Source organism: Urocitellus parryii, chromosome 4, assembly GCF_045843805.1.
Source record: "Urocitellus parryii isolate mUroPar1 chromosome 4, mUroPar1.hap1, whole genome shotgun sequence".
Taxonomy (NCBI): Eukaryota; Metazoa; Chordata; class Mammalia; order Rodentia; family Sciuridae; genus Urocitellus; species Urocitellus parryii.
Window position 1 is genome coordinate 165,289,506 of NC_135534.1, and position 21,813 is coordinate 165,311,318.

Sequence of the window (21,813 nt, forward strand, 5' to 3'; positions counted from 1 at the left end):
AGGGAACCTAGCTTTTCATCCCAACACGACATGTTTGCTGTTACTTGGGATGAATGCAGCTCCTTCTACCTCTGGTCTGTCGTCATCCTCCCTTCCAGAAAAAGCAAACCACTTCTTCCATCTCAAAGGATTTTTAGTAGAAAATGTACTTACACCAAAGTGAGAGGGCTGCTTGCAGTGGGATAAGGATTTATACTTTGGGGATTTAAATCAGTTACCAGACCAAATTTTATATCTAGTAATTATCAGCAACCTTCTCCACTCTGGCTTTTCTGTGGATTTGGAACTTGTACAGCCACCTTGTGTTAAATTGCTCATCCAGAGAACCAGAGGGGCTATCTTCAGCTTCAAAGTGTGAAGCATGCCTGTGGGTCTTCGAGACTCAATTCCCTTGGAGAAAACCCAAGAGAAGGTTTGCTTTAAGTGGCAAATTCTGCACTAGAAAGACTTCAATACAATGAACTTCCAGCCTACACCCTACTGGGGTCTAAACAGCTTCTTTCACCAAGTGCAAGCTGTTCTCCAATCTGCATTCACTGGATTAATATATGGGTTTGGATTTTAAACTTTCACTGCCATTTAAACAGGTGAATATATAATGCCTGAGGAGCAAGGTTATGAAATGTCAAAACTACTAAGTGAAGGATCTAATTTAAGAGGCAGCCAGAGAGTCTACAATTTAAATACTTAAAAATGATAAAGGGAGAACAAAACTGAACACCAAATCTACTCCAAAGATAGCAATTTAAAACTGAGGTTTATTCTGCAAGTTCTCACAACCCTACAAGTGATATAATAAACTGAGACAAGCAATACTGAGATGACTTGAGGATAGAGGATTGGAAGTAATTAGAAATAAAAGGCAAATAAATATTCTCACCCATGGCTTCTTAAATTGGACTTCACAAATGAGATTAGACTGGACAAAATAGAGATAAAAATAGATTTATCAAAGTAATTAGAGGTCTCAAATGAAAAAAATAGTTTGAAATATACTATATTGTAATTGAAAACTCATTTCTTCATCAGCACCTAAAACTAATTATACATTAAACATGCAAAGATAAATGACATATACTAAGAGTGGGCTATCAAAACACAAGTTAATCAAAATACACAGACTTTAAGGAATGAAAACATCTTATGGATAAAACTGGTACTTTTTTAAAGTTTAATATCCTAGTACAATTCTTTCAACAGAAGTCCATCTTAAACACCTTTATTCAAAACACAACTATTTTCATTTATCTGATTCATCAGGTAGAAAGATTAGTGACAGTGGACATTAATACTAACAGATTAAAGTGATGAGGTCCAAAAACGAAGAAAGCAATACCTTCTTTTTTAAACCAAGAAGCTTTGAAAAACCACCCACTGACAAGATCACCATTGAACAACTTTTATCACTTGTCTATTACTGACCCAGGACTACAAACATTAAACCTGAAAATTAGATTCTTGCCACTTTAGACTTTTTAAAAAGATCCATTCAATCTCCCCAGCTAAGAAATAGACAAGGTCATAGCTATTCCTATTTAAACTGCAAGTTAATTGCTGTTCATATAAAAAAATGGAGTTTTGATGGGACTATCTAAAAAAATGACACTATTACTAAATAAAAGTTAGCTCTGGCAAGCAGCAGCAAAGGTCTTGCAATGGCATCGTGGCTACACCGACAGCTGACTACACTGGCTCCTCCTGAAGAGCCCCAAAGTACCTTACACAGAAGGGGTGATTTCGACTCACAATTCAGGCCACAGACCTCACAATTCACCCAAAAGGAGTGTGTGTGCTTTGATCTGCTTCCAAATGCAAAACCCTACCAGGAACAGGGTTTCAAATACACATCAAGGCATATGCATATCACAGTCCAAGACTGAGTTTTCAATAAGGAAGGGCATGCTTCACAACGGGTCACAAATGTAAGCCCGAGCAGTAAGAAATTAGATTAGCTCCAACAAAGGTGTTAGAGCCAAAAGAGATAATCACAGCTAACAGGAAGGCTTATGAAGGGTATTTCAGATTAGGGCAGTTACCTTTGATATTCCAAGATACAGGATTTAGAAAACTACTTCAGTAGAAAATACATACGGAACCTCAATTTTACGTAAACTGAAATTGTTTTAAGACCTTAACTAAAGTGAGGAGTTCAGAGATAACCATGGAACAACATGTGATGGTATTATTCTCTGCTTAAAATCCCTCAAGGACTCCCTAATGCTTTGAAGATTAATTTTAAATTTCTTAGTCTTTATTCTCAGGTCATTGCCTACCATTTTTTAAAAAAGCACACAACCTCCAAGTTTTCCCAAGACCTCCAACTCTTGCACTTCCCGTGTTAATCGAATTTGTTCCTCTCTTTGAAGTTTATCACCTAGTCCCTGAAGTCAATACTCATCAATCCTGCTCACTGAAGTCTTGCAATAGCATCATTTTCTTAACTGTATGTACCCTGCTCTCTCTATATTTTTTTCTCTTAAATACTAGCTACCCTGCCTTATGACTGGCTTACCTCCTTGAAATAAGAAACCTTGCCATCATCCTACCTGTCATAGCAGCCACAATCTGTTGTCATAGGTGATGATGCTTTGAATACAAAACAGACTAAAAACTCTATCAAACATTTTAAAAATGGAATTTCATCTCTCAAATTGGCGATACAAATCCCTATAGGAAACAGCGTCTTCAACAGAATAAAAAGTTGGTTTTTTCTTTGTTTGGGAGGGTCTTACTAATTTTTGGAACAAAAACAAAATGCAGAGATCATTCAGGTCAAATTCTTTCTACTCATATAAGGAGACTAAAGCACAGAAAGACAAAGGGACTTATCCAGAGACAAAGGAAAAAGAGTTGAATGTAGGATTCAGAGGTCTTGACTCTCATGTGCATTTTCCATCGTAAGTATTAAGTGCATGTTAAGTGCATTTTTCATTATACCATTCACTGAAACAAAGCCTTTGAAATCACAAGTCACTTAGCTAAAAGACAGTTACTCAAACGATGATCAGACATTTCCAAGGGGATACCAGAAGAGAGATTGTAAAGAAAATCTTGCTTTTCTAAATAACACATTTTCTTATACATATACAGAAACATGAATTCATCAACGTTGAGTGCTTCACTTAGCAGTTATAATACTTCTAATAATGCCTGAGATTTACTTAGAAGAGTTCTGAGAAAAATCTAATATTTGGAGGTGGGCAAAGAGGAGAAAAAAATATGAACTGAAGACCAGTGCCTTACACCAACTAAAATGTAGCCAAAATAGTTGGAATCTTTTTGCTATTAAAGAATTTCTGTCTTTAAAAAAAATTACATAGCATTCAAAAGAAAAGAAAGGCAGCAACTGGTTGTTTATACTAGGTAGATGTATCAGCCTCACATCCTTTTCAAGTTTTTGTGCAATATCATCAATTAATGCCAAAGTGATTGATCTTAGCTTCAACTTCAAGATGAAACTAAGTGGTGTTTTAAGAACTGAACATATGACATTGTTTAAGATAATGCTAAAACCACTGAATAGCAAAAGGACACTGGCTGTAACATTTGTTTTAGGCAACTAATCAAACTGCAGACTCGACAAGTTATATTTCCGTCTGCAAGTCTTAAATTCAGCCTGTGAAAAAGCTACCTTGAGCAGGGTTTATTAAGTCCTACCTAAACTGTTTCATCCATGTGTACCAATTAAATGAGAACCTAAGAAGGCTGTCCTGAGAGACATCTTTATTTTTTATTTAGGTGTAATAGCTGGTAGATAATTTTGTCCTTTATTGTTCATCCTTGGTTTTGTAGCAGACGGTTGGCTCAACATGGGTGTCTCATGTTGGTAAATGCAAACAGAGAGTACTTGGTAAATATATTCTTAAACTGTGACTTTCAACTGTCTTCTTAATTCCTAACTATCTCTGCATGTTTAAAATAAGTATATAAAAATAAAATTGGGCATAACCATCATCACCAATTTATGAAAGAAAAAAACAGATCTCTGGGGTCAAATAGGACAGAGGAAGCTTTAGCAAGGGATGATGTACATAATTTAACAGAAGTGCTGTTCAAAGTTTACATAATGAGGTATCTTCCAAATCCACAGCAATTATTAAAAATCAATTCTTGAAGAATACAGGCATTTGTAAGAGGATGACAGATGAGTGTACAGGACAGCCTGAACCCTGATTGAGGTCTGAGGCTGTGTTATGGCAGTAGAGTCACCATTCAGCATCTTTAAATGGGCTGACTGAAAATCCCCACTTTATTTATCCAATCATACATATTAAATAAACATAATATTAAATATATATTAATCATATACTAAATTCTCCCCAACTCCCCCATTCTCTATCATCTATTAGAACCTAACCCCAGGTGAGGAAGATGCAAAATGAGAAGCAGAGGATATGTTGGGAAAATAATAGAAGAAGTTACAATGGACCTCACAGAATAACGCCCAGCTCCAAATCGGGGTTATGTGTGTTTCTGCCTGTAGGAGACAACTTATTTACCTAATGTGTCAGTGTGATTTCCAGAGAGAAAAAATAAAAAAAACGCTGGGCTGGTTACTCTAGCAGGTAGTAACATAACAATTTTTCACTTCAGACACTTTCATTAAATATATACTATTAGCTGGGTACAGTGGCACATGCCGCTAATCCCAGCAATTTAGGAGGCTGAACCAATAGGATCACAAGTTCAGGGCCAGTCTTGGCAACTTTGTGAGACCCTGTCTCCAAATAAAAAATAAAAATGACCAGGGATGTAGCTCAGTGGTAGAGTTCTCTGGGTTCAATACTCCAGTACCAAAAAAAAAAAAAAAAAAAAAAAAAGTTTGAGAGACTTAACAAGGGAAATCTCAGTACTTAGTAGTCTGTACTCAGAGGTAAGGATTCTTTAATTCTGCCAAAAGGCCAGACTACCTCTGGCGCTTCCTTCCAAGACAACAACACTGAAATATAAGGCGGTTTTCGTCGTAGGTTTTAAGCTCCTAGAGGTTAAAATTTTAAGTGTATGCCTATTATAGAGTCATACCCACTGAGGAGGTACTCCAGCAGCTGGCAAGTAGGTATCCTGCATGGCCTAGGCAGGAGCTATTTCTAAAGTTTTGCTCAGTCAAGATGATTATAAATTGTGATACTTACCCCAAACAACTTGGCTTTTTATGCTTTCATGAAAACAATACAAGATAAAATGGGCTTACTGAAAAATAAACAGTACTCATCTATTTCTTAAAGAGCCATTTTCCAGTAATGGCTTCTTAAGGATTCTTTCAAGATTATAAAACCTGATCACAGGACATCTCCAACACAAGCTATGTTGTTATCAAGAAAATTATTAGAATTTTACCTCTAAAAATATGTTTAAAATATAATTTGTATATATTTGAATATCAAATATGCCTAAAGCATTATCAACAAATTAAAATACTATTAGAAAATCAAAGAAAGACTATGGGTTGGATGACATTCGTAAACTGAAGACATTTAAGAATAAAAGTTAACTAGTTGGTAAGGCATGGAGAAAAAGAACCATTCTCCTCAAGTCAATTCTGGTGGATCAAACACATAAGGGCTTGCACAGGTTCCTTATCTAAGGCCTAAGAGGAAAAAAAAATATATGAAAAAGACACTAATGACAGACAAAAGTATGGGCTAGTGGATGTTACAAAGACAGAAAATCCTCATAAAGGGACAGCCTTAACTAAATCCCCATCTTTTGCAGAACAGCTGCAGCAAGTACATTACACCTTCTTTGTCTAACCATATCTTCATCACATACTTATGCTTACCAGGAATTTCCAGTTTTTAGCCACCCACCCAAAGTTAAAGATGATCAAACAACAACAACAACGAAGAACTCCACAGAATGTTTCACTTTTAACTGTACTTAAATTGTTTTCTTTCCAACTTTGAGTACATTGGGCAGGTCTCCACTGCTTCTTGTGAACAATATTTAGAAACTTCCTGATGTAGAAATTATAAATAAAAACATAAGAATTCTTTAAGGTACTCTGAAAACAGGGATCCCTTTTCCCTCAGAGAGCAGACCACTAAAGAGAAATAAAGGAAACGTGTAGTGAAAAATAAGTGCTTTTATGGTCAAAGAAAAGTTGATAAATGACAGGATGCAGGGCAGATGGCAATTAGAAATTAATGCAAGGCATAAAGAGAGGAATTAGACTTGCATATTAAGGATGAAAACCCCAGATGAGCCAGAATCAAGATTTCTGTGAGCTGGGTACAGTGGCACATGCTGAGGTGAGAGGATCCCATGTTCCAAGCCAACCTCAGAAATTTAGCAAAGCCCTAAATAATTAAATGAAACTCAGTTTTAAAATAAAAAAGAAAATAAAAAGGACTCAGGATGCCGCTCAGTGGTAAGCCACAATGGGTTAAATCCCCAGTATCCAAAAAAAGATTTCTGTCAACAAAGTTAATTCTGCAGATTCAGAGCCCATAGATATCAGGGTGAAACTTCTATGAGCAGAGGAATAACAGTTTAAACATGGGGAAGAATCAGCTGACAGAAACATACGAAAGAAGAATACATGAGTTTTCCCATCATAACCTAGGAGGGAACAGTTGAAATCAGTGTGGCAGTCAAAAAGCACATTAAATACCATATACACTAAGTTTCCCCTTTGTTATGTAACCTGGGGAAAGAAACTGCTTCACCACAACGTTAGTCAAGCTACCCAAGTCTTCTCTGACCTACTTATATATACATTAATGAAAACATAATGATCCTATCTCTGTACAGTAAATACTGCTCAGGCAAACTTCACCTTGGTATCATTTGCAAGTAGTTTAAATGAGTCCCAGGTCACTGTAGATCTTTGCAGAACAAGGCAAGTACATTTCTGTGATAAAATGAATTAATCTATTCAAAATTCATTCCCACAGTTCCTCAGTAAATTAAGTCTTCATGAGAGGGGAATAAATGCAAAATATGGAGCTAGGTTCAGTCAAATATCCTTACCAATCACTTATGTAAAATGCTATTACGTGACAGAACATATGCACTGAGTAGTTTTCAGATATGAGTTCCTTCTAAAAGGTACATCAGATAAAGGCTCTGTGTCTTTGGATGAGCCATTTCTCCATAATACTTTCCTTTTCTTCACCTAGTAAAATATGTTTTGTAAAACCCTATCACCCTTAAAATTATTGCAGAGACCTCCAGACAGCCAGCAACAAGGCCATTTCCATTGTACGCCACCTTCCCCACTGCACAGCATCAAGGACAAGACCACCCCTTGTCTTCTTCCAACATTGAGCTAATAAGCTGACTGGTGCACACTAAGCACTCAAAATGCTTGTATAATTAAGAATTTATTGAACTGCCTACAGATATTACCTGTCCAAGTACATAACCATGGCTATGTTGTCTAACAACAACAACAACAAAAACTTGTAATTAAATACCTTTTAAAAAAATTTTACATTTGAGTCAGGTGAGGTAGCACATACCTATAATCCTAGTGATTGGGAGGCTGAGGTAGGAGGATCATAAGGCCAAGATCATCCTCAGCAAAACAGTGAGACTCCATCTCTAAACGAAAAATTTAAAGGATGGGGGCTGGGGGCTGGGGTTGGGGCTCAGTGGTAGAGCTCTCGCCTCGCATGTGTGGGGCCCTGGGTTCGATTCTCAGCACCACATAAATGAAACAAAGGTATTGTGTCCACCTACAACTAAAATATTTTTAAAAAACACACACCAAAAATAAATTTTTTAAAAAAAGGGACTGGGGATGTAGTTCAATCAAAAAAAAAAAAAAAGAAAAGAAAGTTTCACATTTGTTTGTGCTTGGACTTCGTGTAGTAAAAAGGAAGGGGGGAAAACATTATATTGGACATGAATAACTTTTAAAATTTGCAACCTTCCCTAAAAATTTAGAGACTATTAGTCTTGTTTTGGTTCCATATAATAGGGCCCTAAGGGGAAAGAACTCTTAAACATGAAATGATCATTTTTACTCAACCTTTAATTCATCTTTAAAGATGTTAACCCTTGAACATCCAAAAAAATTCCTAATAATCTTCCTCCTCTTTTGAACAAAGATCAAGATTTTTCCCCCCAGCAGTCCAGTCCCCTTTCAAATACCTGTTTTAAATTTAATATCTGTAGTCCATGTCTATATTAATAAGTAAACCATACAATATCCAAGGCTATTTTAGGCCTGACCTGACTCAGTTGCCAAGGATCTAATGTGTGTGTACATGCACACATATATCCACACATGAAATGTTAGGAAACCAACTCCTTTTCTTTCAAAGTTATCTTGGACTGTCTATGCCTTTAGCTCTCAATCAAAGCAAAACAGACAGTGTGAGATACGTACATATCATAAACGAGAAAAAAAGGGGTAACAGAAATATTATAAGCCCTTCTCACAGAGCCTAAGAAGTCTTACCTACATGTATTTTGCAGACCTGATGTTAAGTTATACAACTATGAAGAATTTATTCAATACATAAGGGGATAACCCCTAAAACATTACTGAGTGTTTTATGACTTTAAATCTACCAAGATATTTCTCTCTTAACGTGATTAGACATTGGAGAATAATCACAGGGAAAGCATTTTTTTTTAATGAACTGATTTGCAAGACTAATAGTCTCAAAGATGATCCTTCATTCTCCAAATAACTATTAGACACCTGAGCTGTATTTCCCTAAACAGCTTTAATAAAAAATAATTACTCTATTCCTAAAGCCCTTTGAGTGTCAGTGGTGAAGATCCTACAAGAGGGTTTTAAAGGAAAACATGACAACCTACACAGTACACAATAAAGAGGCTGTATCACTGCCATTTATAGAACTCGCTCAGAAATGTAAAAAGAGGGCAGAGAGGAGGGGACAACCACCTTTATCTTTGCTCCAAGGCAAAGTGCTCTTCTCCTGTTTCAGATCTGTGGAAGACCCTGACTTTACCTTGAGAATCTTGTCCCCAGGTATTTAATTACCCTTAATGATCTGGCACTGGGCCCTTTTTCCCCAAGTCTCACTGATTGATAGTATCAGTAACTGTTGCTGGCTGTAATTAAATCTCCAAATAGCATCCCCTTTACTACTTGGTAGATCAATGCCCTTTAACACCAAGGTAAGAAGTACAAAGGTGAGGGTATTTCTAGATCTTCCTTCACAGTCCATCTGACGCTGTGGGCCAGGATAGTGTGCAGGCAATGCATATTTCACAATTCCCCCAAGACACTGCTTAACAAAGAACACCAAAGAAAATACTTGGTAGTAAAAAGTTCTTATTTTTTTTAAATATTTATTTATTTATTTATTTTTAGTTGTAGTTGGATACAATTATTTTTATGTGGTGCTGAGGATTGAACCCAGGGCCTCGCCCATACTAAGCAAGCACTCTACTACTGAGCTACAGCCCCAACATGAAAAATTCTTATTAATCTTTTTTTTTTTGGGGGGGGGGGGCAAATCTGAGCAGGATGAAACATTCTGAACCTTTGGCAAGAGTATGCCCTCCTATTATATAGTTGTGGGACAAAATTCAGTTCACAGGGTCAACGAGTTTCTAAATTAAGGTTGTATATAATCAGTGTTGTCCTAAAAAGTTTATAGCATGCTATGGGTGGGAGGTCTTATGATGAGAACTCAAATTCCCATTTATTCAGGCCCTAGCTTGAATGTGCAAATATCCAGATATTAAGAAGGGTGGGAGAGGGGTATAGATGTGGGGAGTGGCTATAAAAAGGACAAATTTTTATTTAATTGAAAAAACAATTTTCATTATCTACAGAATCACAGTCATCTTGGTCCATATTAGTTATCTCTGAACTCAAGACGAGAAACACCCATTTTAAATGGATGAGACCTGAACAACCATATGGCAATTCCCCAAATACTCTCAGAATCAAATATGCAATAAATTATGTTAATGTATTGGTAAAGTATTTAATGACCTTCAAATGCTGAAAACGAGCAAACAAAAAAGAATATTATTTCTTGGGTAAATCCAGCATTATATCCATTAAAAGCACATTAATTAGTTTCAATCACTCAAGGTAGTTTAACATAAACCACAAATGAGAATCTTGTTATTTACAAGCAGATTTGTTTTCAAACAAGCACCACAGAGTACTCCAATGCAAATTGTTAAGGTACACTAAAAAGTGGCTCTCAGGGCAGGCCAGCACCTGTTTTAAGAATCACCTGTGGTGGCCCATAAAATACAATTTCCTTGGCCTCTTCATTTAGTAGATGATCAGATTCAGCTGGGGCCCAGAAATCTGAATTTTATCAACCACTCCTTCCTAGCAATACTGATGGACATGAAAGTCTGGGCAGCCCCTTGCATAATAGATGTATAATAGGTGATTTTCAAACTCTGGGGCTCATTAGTATTTCCTGGAGAGTTCATAAAAATCAGATACCAAACCTTCCTCCTTACCATCCACTGATGTTAGTTTCTGAATGAGACAAATTCCCACGTCACTTGAAAGCATTTATAGAAAATACAAATCAACATATGCAAAAATGTAGAAGCAAAACAAAGCCCATAAAACACATCCAAAAATAATTTCTAAAACTCGGACTGCTTGGATGTGACTGCTGGGTTAGGGCGCCCATCAGTCTGGCCTGCCCTCTGTGAAAAGACCACTATGCTTGGTTCTATGAGGTGGAAACCACTCTCAAATCTTTCTAGGAATGGGAATAGAGTCATTTAGCTAGAGCAAGCAGGGACAGTAAAACTGTTAATACAGACATTTAACAAAACTCATGCAAACTAATGCTTTTCCTGAACTATCAGTTTTCAGGACCATGTGAGTGCTGTTTGTCCTTGCCCTTCCTGTGGTTCACCTGATGGCCATTTCTGGACTCATTAGTAACCTAAGAACCTGAGCAGGAAGGATTAAATTTCTCATTCCTGTGGGAGGAAGAAACTTTGCACTAATGACCAAATGAAAAAAAAAAAAAACCAAACAAAAAAAACTAAAAAGAAAAGAAGGAAAACAAAGCACACCAGAAGATTTATTGCTTTTTCTCCCTAAACCCACTTTTCCATAACATAAATTACAATAAATGCTAAAATAGCTAAAAAAAAAAAAGAAAGAAAGAAAGAAAGAAAGAAAGAAAGAAAGAAAGAAAGAAAGAAAGAAAGAAAGAAAGAAAGAAAGAAAGAAAGAAAGAACTAAGCTAAGCACTGCAATTATTTCCTTCAGAGTAAGGGTAGCTTTTTCATAATTCCTCCCCAGCTAGATTTCTAAAATAAAGTTTTGACATAGAAACAGAAGACCAAGAAACAATGGAATATTCCTGATCACTGCCTTCTGTAATTAACAAGTCAACACAAGTATGTTCTGCCCTGATAAGTGGTATTCACAGTGACCCTATACACTGGTACCATTTCCAACATGGTACTAGATTTATGAACAAGAAAACTAGACCAAGAAAGAGAAAAATGAAAACAAATCCAGACTCCAAATCCTGCCACATTCCAATGAGCCCTGCAAAGAAATCGGGGAGAAAGGGCAGGGAAGGATCAGACTTTATGTATTGTGTACTTTCAAAATTTAGTCCTCTCCACTTGCCCATAAGCAACATGTCAAAATACTTCTGGAAACAAAACTTCCATAAACAAGTCTGATGTAGCACTGTAGCTAAAAAGTGATGCTAAAGACAAGTTGGGAAATTCTGGCAAAAGTGGGTGAAAAGAAATGGACCATTCATGCTTTTCTAAAGAGCTTACACAAATTTAAAGAGATCAACACTAGTGTACTTTTTGGTCATTTTAAAACTAACATCGAAGATTCTCAGAACCTACTAGAAAAGCATCCTTGAAGAAGGGATAGTCTCCTATAAAATAGATCCAGGAAGTTGTTACAGTAATTCCTTTGTTGTTCAATTATAATTGGGAAAAAACAATTATAATTGTTACAGTAATTCCTTTGTTGTTCAATTATAATTGGGAAAAAAAAACCTGATCAACATTCACTCACCTATCTTCTAAATATGACTTCCATACACCAGTTTTCATCCCAGACTGAAGTTCTGGACTGTCTCAAGAGCTCAACCTCAAAGACAATATAGCTCTTCCACCCCCTCAACCCTAACAATTCTGTTCAGTCATTGAAAGGCCCCCAAGAGTATCGGGCTTATTTATAGTACCTGGAACCTACAACCTGTTCTAAGTAAATCATCAATAAACAACATGAGGTAGGAGAAAACAAAAGCTATCCTATCAGCCTTAATGAAGCCAGTAGCGCTATTAGCACCTGTTAAAAAGAGTAAGTCCCTTACACTAAGCTTCATTTCATGGAAGAGATTAAGTATATGCCTATCAGAGACCACTGCTGTTTCTGCATGAATCCATATAAAAAGAAGTCCTCTGACGTTACTATGAAAAACAGACAGCAAGAATGAAGGGCTCCATCTTGGGAAGCCAGCAGCACATTCACCTTAATTCTCAAGCTAGCTAGGACAGAAAAGACTGTAGCCAAACTGGCCTTGCATCACCTTTCCTGGACTATAAATGAACTGAAGCCCAACCCTACCTTCCTCTTAAACAACCATTGAAAAGCAAAGTGCTACAGAAAACTCAGAATGGAAACCCTGTTTGACCCAGCTATCCCACTCCTCGTTTTACACCCAAAGGGCTTAAAATCAGCATACTACAGTGACAGCCACTTCAACGTTTATAGCGACTCAATTACAATAGTCCAACTATAGAAATAACCCAGATGCCCTTTTGACAGATGAATGGATAAAGAAAATGTGCTATATATACACAATGCAATATTACTCAGCCTTAAAGAAGAATGGACTGATGGCATTTGCAGGTAAATGGATGGAGCTGGAGAATATCATGGTTAGCCAAACAAAGACTTCCAAAAACCAAAGGCCAAATTTTTTTCTGATATGTGGATGCTAATTCACAGTAAGGAAATGGGGGGCTAGGCAAGAATAGAGATACTTTGGGTTAGACAGAGGGGAATGAAGAAAGGGGAGGAGATTTGGGGGTAAGAAGCATAGTAGAATGAATTAGATATCATTACCCTATTATTAATTAGATATTATTACATGACCTGGTGTGAGTCTATATCTTGTAAAACTAGAAGAGTGAGAAGTTGTATTCCATTTATGTATAATGTATCAGAATGTGTTTTATTGTCATGTACAACTAATTAGAACAAAAACAAAAAAAAAGTGAAGTTCTAAAAGTGCTTCACTGAAATGCTTCTGGAGATGCACATTTATAGAAGAGTAGGAAGAGCCAAGGAGAAGAGTGCTGTTCAGGTGTAAGGAGTCCTGGTCATTCAGATCAGTATCAGTTAATCCCATCTCCTTGCTAGGGTAGAACCCAAAAGGATCTGATTACATGGCTGTACTTTATGGTGGAGCACTTGAGCCCCTTTCTCAGCCTCATTATTATGAGACAACCAATTTTATACTTACCTTCTAGGGCCTACAAATACCTCAAAGTTCCCACGGACTCTAAGTGATTAAATTTCAAAAACAGCATCTCCCCCCCCCTCCAAACAAACAAACAAACAAAAAAAGGAGCAATTTCGTAAAGCCACACAAGAATGACTTCTGTGCCCTTTCCCCCACCTTTCAACAAGCACAGGATCACAGAGGCAGCTTTTCCAAAAGAAGAATTTATAAAAACTAAAATTCTCCACACTGGTTACAGAAAAGAAACAGCAAGGATACTGTGGTATGGACCTCACTGTTTAGGCATCCACCTGGGCCATGACACTCCTGTGGAGCAGCATGCTTGGGTAACAAAATGATCCATCAACTTCCTCCTAAGGAAGATGGGTTCAGTCAATTACTGAGGCTCCCACCATCACCCTCCACTGTGGTCCACAAGGGCAGAAATCCAACTGGGGAACCTGCCACCAGGCACCCAGGTCCTCACCCCTCCCTCTCTGCTGGCTATCTCCATTGTAAATAACTGGGGGAAGATATCTGAAGAAAATTTGCTTGAAGAAGGACAAGTTATTGCCTTCTGGGAATTCCCAAATGTCATCCAATTCTCACTCTGGCAGTAGCTGGAAGGAGCAGGAACATCATAATAGTCCCAAAGGGAAGACAAATAAGTCAGGAACCTATAGGCCACCACCAATCCAAACCAAGACCCCATTAGGTAAGGAAGAAACCTCTGGGATTTGTGTGTCAAAAGACCCAAGCTCATAATGGAACATTCTAAGAAACACATAAAGGGCATTACATAAATAACACATTAATCAAAAAGTCATCCCTATTTCTCACCTCAAATAATGACCATGTACTACTGGACTCTAGAGGTATAAGAATTTTATTTAAACATACTGAAGAGTTTTTGTTAAGCAGAAGTAGCAATATACTGTTAAAGCCTGACATATGGCTCTAGAATATTCTTCCAAACCACAGATTAAAAAGAAAGTTGGGGTGGGGAAGTAGCTCAGTGTAGAATGCTTGCCTAGCATGTGCCGATTCTCCAGCACCACACACAATATATGAAAGGAATTATGCACCAGGTCTGTCTGTATTTTTAAAAAGACAAAATCATTTACTCAATGTTTCCATTCTTGCCTCAATTTTGGCATATATTGTTCCACGAACGTTTCTGTACTCCACAAACAGATCTGCCCAGACATTTATTAGGCTAGCATCTCATATAAGTTTTCAGGAGATTTGAGGCCTATCCTTGAAACTATTATATCCTAATTTTCCAAATCTGTTCAAGGTAAAGGTAAATAATGGTCCTTAGACAAGTCTAAAAATGAGGAGCATAAGAGATGATTTACAAATTTCTACACTTTGTACCATCACCAACAATAAACCCTCAGAAGAAAAAAATTAAGAAAAAGTAAACACACAAAAAAAATAAACCCACAGAAGCAGTGAGGTGTGATGCTGAGATATGGGGAGTTGAAGTACAAAGCCAACTTGCCTCTCTTAATGAATACTCAAGCCCAACTGTATCACTGTTCTGCTGAAAACTCAGCCAATCTCTCTCACCTGAGAATTAAAGCAAGTCCCCTTTGCAGCACACTCAGCTTTTATTATCCCTCCTCGCTCTCAGGCTCACTTCCACATGGGCCTCCCATCTTGCTTTAACAAATTCCAAGTGCCTCCTCTAATGCCAGCTTTCAAACTTCCATGCCCTGCACTGTGTCACTCTCAAAATGGTGACATTTGTCTCAAATCTCTCAGAACTGTGCTGCAGGCATTTTATTAGAGCACCTTCCAGGTGAGCAAGCCCTTGGCAAATTTACATTCCATCTTCCATGCCCTTTCCTTCCCTACACTAGGATCCATTTTACACAGCACCTATATGCTATTTCTCAATAGTTAGAACTAAATTTTACAGAACTTAAAAAGAAAAAAAAAACAGGTTCATCTCAATAATCCTAGTAAAAGATGGTAGAGATAGAACGGTGTTGCTCAACACAGATTTTACTATTCTTGCTAACCCTTCAACAATGGTAAAAGGAAGAAGTTAAAACTGTCAACAGAATAGGATGCTGCCTGTCACCCCTAACCACTTCATTCCACAGGATAAATATCATCTCGTTAAAAAACAATTAACATGTAATTTTTCAGAGACCATGAAAAATTTCTCCCCCCCAAAGATATAAATAATATTATGAATATAAGTTATGAGTAAAAATTAATTATTCTAAGTCAATTATTGGTTGAGTATCCCGTACCCAAAATGTTTGGAACCAGAATTTGTTTTAGATGTCAAATGTTTTCAGACTTAGGAATACTTGCACATACATAATGAGATAACCTGGGGATAGAATCCAAGTCTAAGCACAAAATTCATTTGTTTCATGTACACCTTATACACATACCCTTTAAGGTAATTTTACATAATAGTTCTAATAATTTTGTGCATGAAATAAAGCTTCATGGTGTGGAATTTTCCATGTGTGGTGTCACAATGACATTCAAAATTTCCAGATTTCAGAGCATTTCAGATTTTCCAATTTATACCCATAACACATTATACAGCTATAAATAGAAACTTAAATGGTTAAAACATTTGTCCAAGATTGCACAGCAAGGTGACTTAGGGAAAATAAGACTTCAGAAATACTGTTCTACATTCTTCTTATATTCAGAATCCAGTTCATGCTAAACAGATTTTAACTGCAAATATGACATTTACTAATTGAGAAAAAGATAGGCTAGTTAGAAACAGAAATAAATTTAACAAAAAGTTAAAAGCAATACAATAGTTTAGAATTAAGGTTTATTAGCTTTGCTTAATTTTGCTGTCAAACTTTAAGGATGGGTATTACTATTACTATTTAACATTTCAATTATTTATAATAGAAATTTTCCATATGGGCTTAAATAGAAATTAATTATCTTTAGGCAAAGGTAAGTGTAGTGTGTTCTATGCCTGAATGATTAAGAAAAAGATCTATTTCATCAAGACCAAATTCAGGCAGTTTTTCTATGCTGGTAGTATTTCTAGAAGGGGTTTTCTTTTGTGGGTAGAGACTGGTTTCTAAGGGCAGTGCCTATAAAAATAAAAAATTCCAGGCGTGCACAGTGATGCATGACTATAATGCCAGTTCCTAGGGAGACTGAGGCAGGAGGCAATGCGTGTGAGACCAGCCTAGGCAACATAATGAGATCCTCCCTCAAAATAAAAAGGGATGAAACTAGAGATCATTATGATAAGTGAAATAAGCCAAACTCAGAAGGCTAAGGGTCGTATGTTTCTTTCTCACATGTGACAGCTAGAGGAGAAAAAGGAAAAGAAAGGGTGAGGTAGGGGTCTCATGAAAATCAAAGGGAGATAAGTAAAGAGACCAGGGTGTGGGAGGAGGAACTGAAGTGGGAATTGCTGCAGAATGATATTGGACAAATTATATTGCTATATTGTGTGTGTATATGAATATGTAACAACAAATCCCACCACTGTATATAACTATAATGCACGGATTTTAAAAAGTGGAAAAAATAAAATAAAATAGGCTTGGGATCTAGCTCAGTGGTAGCATGCTCGCCTGGCATATGCGAGGCCCTGGGTTCAATCCCTAGTCCCATGAAAACAAAAAAAGAATAAAAGTTCTATTCCTTGATATAATGGCTCCTATTTTCCAATTTAAAAAAACCACCTCAAGAATTCTGGAAAACTAGAGTTTCCTAAGCTACCTGTAGAAAAGGCAACAGCTGGGAGAGCAGGCAGCAGTCACCCGGCCACTTCACTGTACTCATCATAATCATCTATCCAGAGCACATGATGGGGACACATGCACATACATGTTTGGAAATGATTTTATTTTGCAAAAGTAATGATTTTACTTCTGATCATGAATTGAAGTCTGCACTGCTTTAATCCAGAAATATTTCCTATTATACTTACATTTTATCAACACTTAAGGTACCCTAAAATCAAAATGAGCAGAAAAAGAACATGAGGACTGAGACGAGTATCAACCACTGGACCCCTGAAGAGTCCACCAGTGGAAAGGTTCCCATGGGGACCAGAGAGCTGCTGATGAGAAGCTCCTGCCACCACAATACCATTTCTGATGCTGCAAAGAGATTTTTTTTGCCTCCCGGGTAGCTGAATTGTACATATATTACACCTTTTCTCTAATATTTGAAGCTAACACCTTGTAACAATCCCACCTTTTTTTACCATTTCAATATCAGGGACCACGTGGGCAAGGTTCAAACCACAAGAGCTACCTATCATTTGGCTGAAGGATGCTCTGATATCCCTATGGAGAAGATGCTAGGACTTCTCCCCATTTAGGAAAAAAGTGTTCCGTAGGAAAAGAGAATAACTATATTGAGATTTTTAACCTAATAGTGACACTCTTGAAATAATTCCAACAAGGGCATATTAAGTTTTCTAATTTCTAATCCACGCTTTCTAAAAGCAAAGACTATTTGAATCATATTAAGCTCCAAATTCTAATCTAGCATCTAGCAGACTCAAGAAAAAAAAATGGAAGTAGTAGTATGGTTAAAAGAATTAACAACAAAAGGGTTATCAAGGCAAAAACTAGAAGACAAATGGAACTTTGCACATCAAATATCAAACAGAAAACCCACCAATAAAAAGGTATGTTTTGGCAGTTTCTAAGTGGTAGGCCTCAGATTTGCTGTCACAAATTATCTGCCATTGTGCTATGACACACACACCTATAATCCTAGCAACTTAAGAAGCTGAGGGGAGAAGAAGGCAAGTGGAATCCAGCCTGGATGACTTAGAAAAATCCTGTTTCAAAACAGAAAGACCTGAGGATGTAGCTCAGTGGTAGAATCCCGTGGGGGTTTAATCCCCAGCACAAACCCACCAACCAATCCTTTCCTAAATCTCATCTGGAGATGACCTAATAGAGCTGAAGTGGGTCCTGCAACCTGTATTTCTCTCACTGCCCCAGTGATTATCATGTAACCAAGTCTGGGAACAACTGCTTTAGGATCACATAGTACCTGAGGGACTTTGCTCAACTCACTGAAGAAACAGCAAGTACATGTCATTTATTCAACATCCCATCTATTACCCGAAGCCCTACTGTGCTGATGCTGTTAGAAAGCCCCAGGAAAAACTGCTAAATAAACCACCGTTCACAGCACTTGATTCACTATTTCAATATTCCAATAACCAGGAATTTTACCAAAGTCATACTAACTGTTAAGTGGTATTTCTTGTGTCTAATTCTAAACTCAAGGGGTACACAAACACTTGTATACTGATAAATAAAAATAAGCTACTACTTTCTGAAATAATGCATGGTGCTATGGGTGAGAGTTTTGATGTAGGTATCAGAAGACAAATATTTGAGTCAGTTTTGTGCCTGGTGTTTTAAGAATACCATGGTCTTTACTCTTATTGGGGACAGAAAATAATGTTTATACCTAAATCACAACATGATTCCAAAACTTCTGTGGCTCCTCATGGAAAAAATAATACCAAGAAGGGACCCAGCATGAGTTGGAACAACTCAGCAAGGCAGCAGCTGCAGGTGGGACTTCTGATGGGCTCCAAAAGATGGACAGCTGCAACTCAACCAAAAATGAACGGGAAAGGGTGCACCAGGAAGTGGGAGCCCCAAGAGCATACACACAGAGACTGGGAAGACAGCCACTTGCAAGGGAAGAGTTGGTGTTACTACATTGGAGAACAGCAACGGCACTGGCGACAAGTCTCCAAAACTGAGCCAAATGATGTGGTGAAACAAGAACATGAGAGAATTCCTTCTGAGGAGTAACTAGAGGAAAGTGGTATTTTTTAAGATTAGCCCAACAGCCATCATCAGGATGGACGAGAGAAGAGAAAAAGAGACTAACTTATGAAACAGCATCCCCAGGACTCGAAAGAAATACAGCTTGCAAAAGGTACTTATAGCTGTGAACACTAAAAAAATCTGTCTCAAGACCTTTGCAGTAATACACAGGACCTGTCTAATTCAAACTAAGGGGAAAAATGAAAAAAAAAAAAAAAAAAAAACAGGCAAAATTGGTGATATAGACTTTTGGAAAGTGGTCTGCTTTGCCTCTCAGTGAAATCTGGGCCAAACTGAGGATACCAGCTGTTATCTGATATTTTTACAGGAACCAAATGAGGGTGGGGAAAGTAGTAGCCTGCTGCTCACCCATCACCCCACCCGCATTTCAGAAAAATCAGAAGAGGAATAGCAGATGTCACAGTATAAAAGCCACAAGGCATTACTGTCCTTTCTTCCACATTTTCAGCCCAAGCAGTTGGGCTCTGAAGAAAGAAGTCTGGATCATGGACAGTAAGTAAGCAGCTGTCATCAATGGTCTCTTGAAAACCTTGGACATTTCTCTTAGGGGGATCAGTTTCCTCTGCATTTCTACCTTATTCTGAATCATTACAGCAGTTGGGATATATGCAAAAGAACTAAAAATGAAATGAGGATGACTTGTCTGGAGTGCAGAAAAGGGTGTTTCCTGGGCACAGCCATTTCAACCATACACCCCAGGCTTGTCTTAACCACATCTCAGGTCCTCAGCCTAAGACATACCGAGATCCAGGACTCCTGCTAATTTAAGCTGGGGAAGGGGATACCTGCACAGATATGCAGGAAATACACAAAACAGTCTATAGACAACTAGATGCTAGATGTCCTTCATATATATACACATATATACACACATATGTATATATATATCATATATAATACTTGATTATTACTTATTAGTATTATTAAAAGATTAATATCTTGGCACAAAAAATACAAAAGGTGTGAACAATTCATAAAAAGCAATTTAGATTTTAACGAAATTCAAAGGAAACTTAAGTTTTTATTATCTTTGTATTAAAAATCTAATTTTCTAGTTCATTTTCTGCCTTAAGGGTAAAATCTTTTTCTTCATTAAAAAAAGTCCAAGGAACACACAGAATTCTTGGACACCTTACATTTTAGTGTATTTGGGAGCCACCATGAAGTTTTCTTTAGCGAAAACACAGCTGACGGGACTTTTTCTTTTTTTATGGGCCAATAAATATAAAGTAAAAGATGTCAAAACTACCCAGGGTTAACAAATTACCTTAACTGACAATTCTAAAAGAAGTAACTTTTAAGCACAAAGATGACACTGCATTTCCAGATACCTGAAAAAAAAAAAAGCACAAATCTTCTAGACAAGTCTCTAAGCAAGATGAATGCCACAGTCAGCCTTGACTAACTTCCCCTCACCACTTCAGGCTATAGTGTGAGCTGATTTCTTAAATCACTGGTAGAAAACAGGTTCCAACTTGAGTCAACTGATAGAGGTTGTCTGGAACACTATTTTGAAAAATATTTGGGAGCCACATCTAGACTCAATGAGAAAGAGTGTCATGATTGATTGGCAATGTCTACGCTGGGCAGGAGAGTAAATTGACGGTATGGGTTCTAACAATTTGCTAGAAGCAACATCACTTGTATTTTCTAAGGGAAAAGAAATCTATACTATAAACTAGATCAACTTCTTATCCAGAGAGAATCCACATAAGAATTTCAAAAACACACTAAAGCAGAGAAGTATCCACAAAATTATTTACTATATGTCTTGAAAATAAAAATATAAGAGGAAAAAATAGCCCATCTATCAGGTAAGCTTTCTAATCACCTTCCTCAAAGCAAGCTGAATCTACTAGAACAGTGTTAGATCACAGCCCAACCACCAAATCCAGAATGCTACCTGTCTTTGCATGAACAGTGACCTAAGAATGTTCTTTACATTTTTTAACTTGGGGGGAAAAACTTTGTGAAACACAAAAATAAATTCAAGTTTCAGTATCCATACATAACGTTTTCTTAGATACAGCCACATACATTCATTTATGTAGTGTCTATAGATACTTTCATGATTCCAGGGCAGAGATTGTGAAAATTCTAGGACAAGAAATTGTGACAGAAGCTACACTTGCATGCAAATCCTTTATAGAACACAACTACCAATCCCTGCACTCAGGACAAGTCTAAGGATTCTTCAAGTCATCTGGCAAGTAATTCTCTTTAGGCAAGGAGATTTAATTCAGTAGGCTTCATAAAGTACTTATTTAGCCACTCGGGCCTTTACTGATATGTGACTACAATCACATATAGTATTCATTAATAAAGTTTCCCCATTGTGCTACAAACAAAAATGTTCTACTGTCTCCCAGAAAAGTGTTTGTATGAGCCCAAAATAAATACAGGAAAGGACTACGAGTAAACCTTAATTTTTTTAAACTTCTGTTCTACAAGCAGATTTAAAAGAACTTTAAACATACTTTTATTGTTTTGGTTTGAAGTCTCAATCCATTCAGGGTGTTGATAGCTTTCTCTGCATCCTTGGGGTCAATGTAGTTCACAAAGCCATATCCCAAGCTCTGCCCTGATGG

At 37.2% G+C, this 21,813-nt stretch overlaps 1 protein-coding gene across 9 annotated transcripts in view; it reads right to left on the minus strand.

Annotated features, from left to right (window-relative positions):
- Positions 1-21,813, minus strand: part of Elavl2 (ELAV like RNA binding protein 2) — a 71,360-nt gene that overhangs the window by 14,014 nt on the left and 35,533 nt on the right. For all 9 annotated transcript variants that reach the window (XM_026398536.1, XM_077797883.1, XM_077797882.1 and 6 more), the window contains exon 3: positions 21,703-21,806. In XM_026398536.1, coding sequence (XP_026254321.1) covers positions 21,703-21,806 — 104 coding nt within the window. The remainder of the gene's footprint in view (positions 1-21,702; positions 21,807-21,813) is intronic.